The sequence below is a fragment of the Chaetura pelagica genome, unplaced genomic scaffold (genome assembly GCF_000747805.2).
Source record: "Chaetura pelagica isolate M959 unplaced genomic scaffold, ChaPel_1.0 scaffold290, whole genome shotgun sequence".
In the NCBI taxonomy this organism is placed as follows: Eukaryota; Metazoa; Chordata; class Aves; order Apodiformes; family Apodidae; genus Chaetura; species Chaetura pelagica.
This window is the reverse complement of record NW_009951792.1, coordinates 115,425-124,346: the sequence shown is the minus strand read 5'-3', so window position 1 is coordinate 124,346 and position 8,922 is coordinate 115,425. Positions and strand designations below refer to the sequence as shown.

At 57.0% G+C, this 8,922-nt stretch overlaps 1 protein-coding gene across 1 annotated transcript; it reads left to right on the top strand.

Annotated features, from left to right (window-relative positions):
* Window positions 1-268: 268 nt before the first annotated feature.
* SLC20A1 (solute carrier family 20 (phosphate transporter), member 1) lies at window positions 269-7,799 on the top strand. Its single transcript, XM_010000687.1, has 10 exons — window positions 269-581; window positions 674-814; window positions 918-1,003; window positions 2,393-2,489; window positions 4,003-4,122; window positions 5,644-5,892; window positions 5,990-6,536; window positions 6,632-6,817; window positions 7,118-7,202; window positions 7,641-7,799. The coding sequence occupies exons 1-10, from the start codon at window positions 269-271 to the stop codon at window positions 7,797-7,799; spliced, it is 1,983 nt and encodes a 660-aa protein (XP_009998989.1).
* Window positions 7,800-8,922: the final 1,123 nt, after the last annotated feature.

Below are 8,922 nucleotides of genomic sequence, written 5' to 3'. Positions count from 1 at the left end.
GGGCGCGGCGGACGGGCGAGGTTGGCGGCGAAGAATCGCGCGCGGGAGCTGCCGTTGCCGGCGCGCGGGAAGGGCCGGTATCCGGTTCCCCCGCGCTCAGCCCCGTCTCTCCCGCAGGATGAAGAGCTGTGCAGGCCATGGCGCGGCCCCCGGCCCCCAGTCCCCGCCGCCGGCGGGGGCCCTAGGACGACGCAGCCTCCTCGTGCCCTATAGCTCCCTCCCCCTATTTAATTTTATACCTAATTTATTAACACCTTCCTCCCCAACCATGGAGCCGACCCCCGCTGTGCCCTCTGCCCCCATGGCGGGCTTCCTCTGGATGTTGGTCCTGGGCTTCATCATCGCCTTCATCCTGGCCTTCTCTGTTGGTGCCAACGACGTGGCAAACTCCTTTGGCACGGCAGTGGGTTCGGGAGTGGTGACCCTGCGCCAGGCCTGCATCCTGGCCAGCATCTTCGAGACGGTGGGATCTGCCCTGCTGGGTGCCAAAGTCAGTGAGACCATCCGCAAGGGGCTGGTTGATGTGGAGATGTACAACTCCACCCAGCTGGTGATGGCAGGGTCCATCAGTGCCATGTTTGGTGAGGAACTGGGGATCCCAATGGAGAGGGGTGGGCAGTGTGTCTGGAGGTGCAGCAGGGACAGTTTCCTTACCAGGTTTCTCCTCCTCCAGGATCTGCTGTGTGGCAGCTAGTGGCTTCATTCTTGAAGCTCCCCATTTCTGGGACCCACTGCATCGTTGGGGCTACTATTGGCTTTTCACTGGTGGCCAAAGGGCAAGAAAGTGTCAAGTGGTCTGAACTGCTAAAGATTGGTAAGTTCAGCTGGTATGACCACATCTGTGTGTGGTCCCCATGTGTCCCCTGGGCTTCCCCCTCCCACAGCAAGGTGCTGATCCTGCCTCTTCTCACTCCTAGTGTTGTCCTGGTTCATCTCACCCCTCCTGTCAGGCATCATGTCTGCTATCCTCTTCTTCCTTGTCCAGAGGTTCATCCTCTGTAAGGTAAGGGCTCTCGACCCTATTTTCTGACACCTTGGGTCTCCCTGGGACTAGGTGGTTGCTTCATGTGCACTACAGCTTCTCCAGGTAGATCCATCCTAGTGCTGACACTTGGCTGAGCCCACCAGCGCTTCTTGGGGAGGAGTAAGAGTGATGAGAGAGCAAGGCCTGGGAGGTTAGGAGGCTTCACCCAGCCTCCTCCAGAACATCTGGGCCAGGAGTGTCCTGGCCTCAGCAGAAACTGCTGTGCTTTCCAAGTAGGGAAGTATCCTAGAACTGATAAGATCAGAGCTTCTCAGCTGGGCTTTTCCTAAGTCCTGCTGCAGGGCTGGACTTCCTTTCCTGTCATTCTGCAGATGAAGGCTGTGACCAACAGCTCTGGGTTTTATTTTTAAGCCAGAAGGGCTGGAATTGTCTCTGGTGCTGTGGAAACTGCTCTTTTCTCCTGTCTGGGATACCAGATGAACCAAGGGGTGCTCAGGGACATGCTCCTGAAAGTCCAGGCCAGGGGATTGGGTGACTGAGGGGGCTTGAAATGGAGTTGGTAGCTTTAGACCTTATCTTTGAGATGCTGCTGACCATGGAACACAGGGCAGCAGAGCAGGGACATCCAGCCAGCAGAGGAACTCCAGCATTTTCTTCTGCATATTTGAGGTTAACTGAAGTTATTTTAGATCTTGGCTCTATTTCTGGTTCAAGAGATGTTAAGATCTTATCTCTGCCAGTTTCTACCTGGCAGCCCTTGGAAGCACTTGGGCATCACTGCTCTTGGCACTGCCCTGTGTCCCTGGCCTTGAGCAGGCCTGGCCTCACTATGTCCCCCTTGGCACTGAGCAGTCCAGGAGCTCTGTCCCCACCAGTGCTTGGTGACACTTGGTGTGTTTGTCCCTGTGCTGGACCTGATTGCTGGGCAGCAACTGGGATTAAGGGCTCGGGCTGCTGGGGGAGGGGCTCTCCCTGTAGGTGTGTGGGCAAATAAGCTGCTTTGTGAGAAGTAGACCTTTTTCTTTTATCTGAGTCAGCTGGAATGGGGTGGAAGCTTTGTCTGAAAGTGGCTGGGGAGTGGGAAGGACTTGTATGCAGCTGGGGGGTCTGCAGGCCTTGGGAGGGGCTCAGGAGCTTGTGGGTACAGAAGAGGTGCTCCGGCCTTGGGAGCAGTGGGACACTCGGCTGCTCACGGGGTACCTGGGGGGAGCCTCATGAGACTGGGGCTGTTTTGCCACCGTTCCAGACTGCTGTGGGGATCCCACGGTGGCAGCTTTTCTGACACCTCCCGGCTTCTTCTTTGAATGCTTTTGGAGCTTCTGTTGGAGTGGCTGCTGGCATTGCAGTCCCTGGGGGGCTGGGGGTCCTGCCCCCTAGCTCTCAGCAATGCTGGCCCCTCTTTTCCAGGTGGATCCTGTTCCCAATGGCCTCCGTGCCCTGCCAGTCTTCTATGCCTGCACTGTGGGCATCAACCTCTTCTCCATCATGTACACTGGCGCGCCACGTGAGTACGCCTCAGAATTCTTGAACCTGAACTTGGAAATTCTTGCCAGAACCTCCATTAAACGCATGATTTACCCCTTTTTTGCTTTACAGGGCTGAAATCTTCTAGAAGGCGGCCGGCCTGTGCCGGTTACAGAAGGCGGCAGGCTAGCGTGTGCTGAGTTCTGGGCTAGATACTTGCCCAACCAAAGAGACCTGCTCAAACTAAACCCCCTCCAGACCTTTCTCCTTAGACTTCCTAGGATACTGTGACTTCCCCTTTCCTTCTTTTACCTGTGCTCAAACTCAGGTACCTGGCTGCCACTGGAAAGACTCCTCAGGCTGCTGGGAGTGGAGATGGAGGCTCTGTCTCTTGATTCACCTTATCCCCAAGAAAAAATTGTCTTTAGCAAGAAGAGCTGGCACCTGTACTGAGGAGTCAGGACTGCAGTTGGAAAAGCCAAATGGAAATGGCTGTCTAGCTGTGGTGTAGAACAGGTCATGGCAAGAGCACAGCTTGGCAGGGGACCTCCACCCGCCTGGGTGACTCGGCACGAGCTGTTTTTGGGTTTCCTGTTGTGGAGGAGTCACCGGAGGTGGGGTGAGGGCAGTCCGTGTTGGCTCTGCAGAGTTTTCTGTGTAAACAGTGCGTGGAAAAACTTGAAGGGCTGTCAGCTTCCCCTGTGCCTGGGCTTTGCAGGAGGCAGGTTACTGCATGGGGGCACTGGGCCTGCTCTTGAGATGCCTTTATCATGTGGCACCCCCAGGCACCAACCCACCCCATGTTCGTGTTATCCTGAGCTGCAGGAGCTGGGTGAGCTCCATGCCACAGGAGTGCAGGGGCTGCAGCTTCAGCCAACTGGGCTCAGTGTGAGCAGCCAGCCAAACACCTGGCCAAGTGGCCACACTGTTGCTGGTGGTGCTGTACAAGCAGTGAGGTGTTTCCTGCGGGGGGGTGACCAGTCAAGTCCCTGCCACCCCTGCTGGGGGCTGCAGAATGCCAAACCTCTGTGAAAAGTCCTGCTGTGTGTAGTATCACATCACCCAGTGCCTTGGCTGCCTCCAAACTTGGAACCACATTCCCCAGCAGTTGAGATGTGGGGCTCTCTGGGGGCAGCAGCCCAGGCCCTGCATGTTCACCCCGGCCAGGGGCCACGGTGCTGTCACTGCAGCAGCCTTGCTGGTCGTTGTTTTTTTTCTTTGACATTGCAGCAAGTGAGGAGAGAGGGAGGAGCTGGTGAGGAGAGGGCAGAGCTGTGAGGATGCTCGTGGTCTGGCCCTGGGCAGGTTTGGCTGGAGAAGTGAGGAGGAAAGTGTCCCCATATGGGAAAGATGAGCTTTGGATAGGGAAGATGGTGACCTGGGGTCCTGAGTGGGGTCAGCTCTGTTTCAGTTGGGTTGGTGCTGGTTTTCCCACAGCATTTCAGCCCTGGCAGGGCTGTTGCAGGTGATGGAGTCCCTGTTCTGGGAAGAGCCAAGTTGGGCACAGAGGATTTGGCCAGAGGATTTCAAAGATCCGTTGTTTTATTTCCTAGTGCTGGGCTTTGACAAACTTCCTTTGTGGAGTATCCTCCTCATTTCGGCGGGGAATGCTGTTGTCTGTGCTCTTGTCGTCTGGTTCTTTGTATGTCCAAGAATGAAGAAGAAAATTGACCGTAAGTAACATCCCTCTCCTTGCAGTGCCTCGGGGAAGGGTGTCCTAGGACTAACCACCCCCTTTTCCCCTGGGAGATCTCATTAGCCATTGGCTGTTATTAGCAATGATCCTCACCTTGTTATCACTTAAGCAGCTCTGCAAACCCCAGGGCACATGGGTCTGGGACCTCTCTGCTCCTCTGCAGGCTGGGAAAGCTGCTCCTGGGAAACCGCAAAACTCCCCTGGAGGAGGTTGTTGAGGGCACCTGGGTCTTGAGTCCTCGCAGTGCCAGGGCCAGTGGGTGGTGGCCAACAGCCCTGTTACTCTGTTGGTGGAGAGCAGGTGGTGACCTCTTCAGCCTCATCACTGGGGTAACCTTTAATCCTCCCCATACCTGCTGAGCAGCCCTTGGCCTAGCAGAGGCAGATCATAAGTTTTAGGCTGGGGGAGCTGATGTAATCTTTTTCCCTGTAGCCAAAAGGAAAAAACAAAACAAAACAAAAAAAACAACAACAACAAAAAAAGACAACCAAAAAACTGTATTGAAAGGCATCCAAAAGAGCAGCTCTGCCTCCTGGAGAGGACAGACAGCTCTCCTGGAGCTGTGTGTGGTCTTGCATATAAATTTCCTTTGCAGTCCTGAGGCACTTTAAGGAACTGGAGATGGGGGGGATAACCAGTGTCCTTGTCAGACTGGTGGAATTGGGTTGTGACTAACAGCTTTATGGCTGCCCTTGACATTCTTTCAGCTGTTGGAGCTTGGACTGAGCTCCTTGCTGGCAAGGCTGGCTTCGTGCTGCTGCAGCTCTGGAGCAGTGGGGGTGTGTGGGGGTGAGCTCTGCCAGGGCTGGATGCCAGGGTGAGGGGCTGGACACTGCAGCAAGGAGACTGCCTGGGACAGGGGCATGTTTGTGACAAGGAGGTGGTTTTTGGTGGGGTCTGAAGAAGCTGACCTCATGTTTTCACCTGGAGAAAAACATACTTGTCCCGGCAGAGGGGGAGGAGCAGCCTTGGTTTCCAAGGCTGGTGCTGTTGGCTGGGCTGCTCTGGTGGGACAGGAAACCAGCTGCCCTAGAGGGGGAACTGGCCCCTCCTGGTGTTTGTCACCAACTGGTGGGAGCTGGAGGGGAGCCTGGGCAAGTGGGTCCTGAAGCTGGTGGACTATAGAGGAGCTGGGCTCTTCCCAAAGCACCCCGGGAGTAGGTTCAGAGCATCCCATGACCACCGGGAACAGGACAAAGGTGGCTCTAACAGAAACCTCTGCCCTAGAAAGAATGGGCATAACAGCTCTGAAATGGTGCTCACCACACCCCGTGTGGGTGGTGGGGCTAAAAATAGGAGATGAGCTGGCAGGGGCCAGTTTGGCTGCTGTGTTCAGAACAAGGTGCTACTGCCCAGCAGTTTGCTAAGTTCAGGATGGGGGGTGGAAAAGCTGTAAATGTTTATTTAGCTGCCATAAACCTGAATAGTGTGGGCTCACTCCTAGTGTAGGGTGTCTGGTGGTGAGAAGGGGTTTGATGGCAGCTGCCTCGCTTCACAGGAGAGATCAAATCCAGTCCTTCTGAGAGTCCCTTGATGGAGAAGAACATCAGCCCAAAGGAGGACCAGGAGGAGGCCAAGGCACACCTGGGTGATGCCAAGGGCCCTGTTGCTGATAGGGGATCAGCTGTGTCCCACCAGGCAACACTAGAGGAGAGGACAGTCTCCTTCAACCTGGGGGACCTGGAGGAGACCCCAGAGCAGGAGAGGCTCCCCAGCCTTGACCTGAAGGAGACCATCCTTGACAGTGGTGAGTGCTGGGGGGTGATGTGAGGTGCTGGGGTGGTCTCTGTTCATTCTGGGTCCCCTCCAGGTGCTAAACCCCAGCCCATGGTCTCTCTTGGCAGGATCCATGCGGTTGCCCAATGGCAACCTGGTCCAGTTCAGCCAGGCTGTGGGCCACCAGCTGGGCTCAGGTGGGCAGTACCAGTACCACACTGTGCACAAGGACTCTGGCCTCTACAAGGAGCTGCTGCACAAGCTGCATCTGGCCAAGATGGGGGACTGCATGGGGGACTCGGGGGACAAGCCCCTGCGCCGCAACAACAGCTACACCTCCTACACCATGGCCATCTGTGGGATGCCCCTGGACTCCTTGCGTAGGGATGGGGAGGAGGGGGAGAAGTTGGCCTGGCCAGCAGCAGACACCAAGAAGAGAGTCCGTATGGACAGTTACACCAGCTACTGCAATGCAGTGGCCGATGCCCGCCCAGCTGCTGTTGTGGACCTGAACACAGCGCAGGTGGAGATGGGAGCCTGTGACCACAAGGGCAGCAGTAGCTCCCTGGAGGAGTGGCAGGACCAGGATAAGCCCGAAGTGTCCCTTCTCTTCCAGTTCCTGCAGATCCTCACCGCCTGCTTTGGCTCCTTTGCACATGGTGGCAACGATGTCAGGTCAGTTGGGTCAGCAGCAGCCATGGGTTTGCTCTCTGGAGTCCACCTTGCCCAGAGCCCCTGGTCCTCTAGCCCAGCTCTCCTTTCTTCTCCAGCAATGCTATAGGGCCCCTGGTTGCACTCTACTTGGTCTATCAGACGGGTGATGTGGCCACCAAGGTGGCAACTCCCATCTGGCTGCTGCTCTATGGAGGTGCAGGGATTTGCATCGGCTTGTGGGTCTGGGGAAGGAGAGTCATCCAGACAATGGGAAAGGACCTGACCCCCATCACACCCTCAAGGTAAGGTCTATGTGGCACAGAAAGGCTTTGGGCAATCCTAGACCTCCCTGAGCTCCCTTCCATGCTCTCTTTAGGGGTTTAATTGCTCAGGTGGTGGAGCTAGGGCCCACATGACCCCATAACACATCCCTGAATCCCCCAGGGGCTCAGTCCAGGGTTCTGGAGAGCCAAAGGAGGCTCTGCCCCTGCTGTGTGGGATCTTCCTGGGTGGGGAAAGGAGTCCCAGCTCTAGCTTGGGCCAAGCCAAGTGGGGGGCAGGGGTTCTGTGCCTGGGGTTACACCCAGTTTCTGCCTCTACAGCGGCTTCAGCATTGAGCTTGCATCTGCCCTGACGGTGGTGATTGCCTCCAATGTTGGCCTCCCCATCAGCACGACCCACTGCAAGGTAGGTGGAGGGACAGGAGGGGGTGATACTGGCTTGGCTGTCATCAGAGCCTGCTGCCACTGAGGCTGAGCTGTGCGGGAGGTCCTGAGGGAGCTGCTGGCTGCTCTTTGGCTCCCAGCTCTGCTGTTTGCATCTCAATGTGGGGTGGCAGCAAATGCCCAGGGCTGGGGACATCCGAGGAGGTGATGGGAAAACAAAACCCCTTTGATGGGGCCCTGGGCCCTGCCAAGCAGCCATGGGAACCCAGGCTCCAGTGCCTGTCCCTGTTGCCATTCCAGGAGGGCAGCTCCTTACCCTATTCTTCCTGGCTCTTCAAGGGCTGGAGCCCAGACCCTTGGCCCCAGGTGGGGGGTGCCTTGGGGTGGGGTGGGCTGTGGGTGGTGGGCACCCAGGGGCATCTGGTGCCATGCTGAGCCATGCCCCCCCACCCTTGTGCAGGTGGGCTCCGTGGTCTCGGTGGGCTGGCTGCGCTCCAGGAAGGCTGTGGACTGGCGCCTCTTCCGCAACATCTTCATGGCCTGGTTTGTCACTGTCCCCATCTCTGGGCTCATCAGTGCTGCCATCATGGCTGTCTTCAAGTTTGCTGTTCTGAAGTGAGGGACCTGGGGCTCATCCTGCTCCTGCCTCCCTGCTTCCCCCTCCAGGAGCTGGGGGGCTCATCCCCTGTGGCTGGAGCTTTCCAGGGCTCTGCCTGGTGTTGTTATTGAAGTTTTGAGGTTTTTTTTTAATTTCAATATCAATGTCTTGGCAGTAGGTCTCTAGTGAGGGGACTGTGCTGAGGCTGCATCCCCTTTGGCTGTGACCCCCCTGCTGTGCAGTAGCTTTAGATTAGCAGTTTTGGGAGGCCACTTCTTGTATTTTTTTTTAATGACTTAATGAAGATTGTCTGGCAGTGATTCCTCTTTGAATAAGGACCGGGGCTGGTCCTTGTCCCCCCTCTTGAGGGGAGGGGTGCTGTGGGTCGTCCCTGGGTGTGGGCTCTGCTGCCTTCAGCTTTGCCTTCATTGCCATAGTGGTGCAGATAAGCAGTTGCTGCCCGACCATCCTGCTGGGGGGGTCCCTCGGGCTCACCCCCCATTCTCCATTCACTGCTGCTACCTCGGACTCAATAAAGACTTCCTTCGTATGCCAGTGCTGCCTATGATGTGGGGGGTGGCCTTGTCCTCTGTCACATGCTGCCTTGTGGCCTCTGCCCTGCTCCTTCTTGGCCCCAGGCCCTGGGAGTGAACTGGGGCTGGGGCAGCTGATAAGGGTCACATGTTGCCCCTGGTGTCACAGGGGGGGTTATCAGGGCCCCACACCTGAGGGGCAGTTCCCAACCCTCTTACCAGCTCTGTGGCCCCAGCCCTGGGGGCTGTTCCCCCCCCCGCCCCATCCTGTGGCCCCCAGCCCAAGTCTGCTCTGTCCTGGGGCATCTGGCCATGGTCAAGGGCAGGCACAGGGACTCACGTCAGCAGATCAGGACCAGGTATTGTGAGATCTTGGGAATGTGGGGGGTGGCTCCAGGCCAGAGTGGGTGAGGGGCTCCTGAAGGGTGCTGGAAGGATAGTAATGTGAGGACACGAGGTATTGGGTCATGCCTGGTGGAGTTTGGGGTCATCCCTAGTAGGGTTTGGGGACATGCCTGGCGGGGGTTGGGAGGTGCTAGATGTGGACAGTGCCAGTAATGAGTCTGCCTGGGCTCGCGATGTGCCCGTCAGGCCCCCCAGGAGAGGAGGTG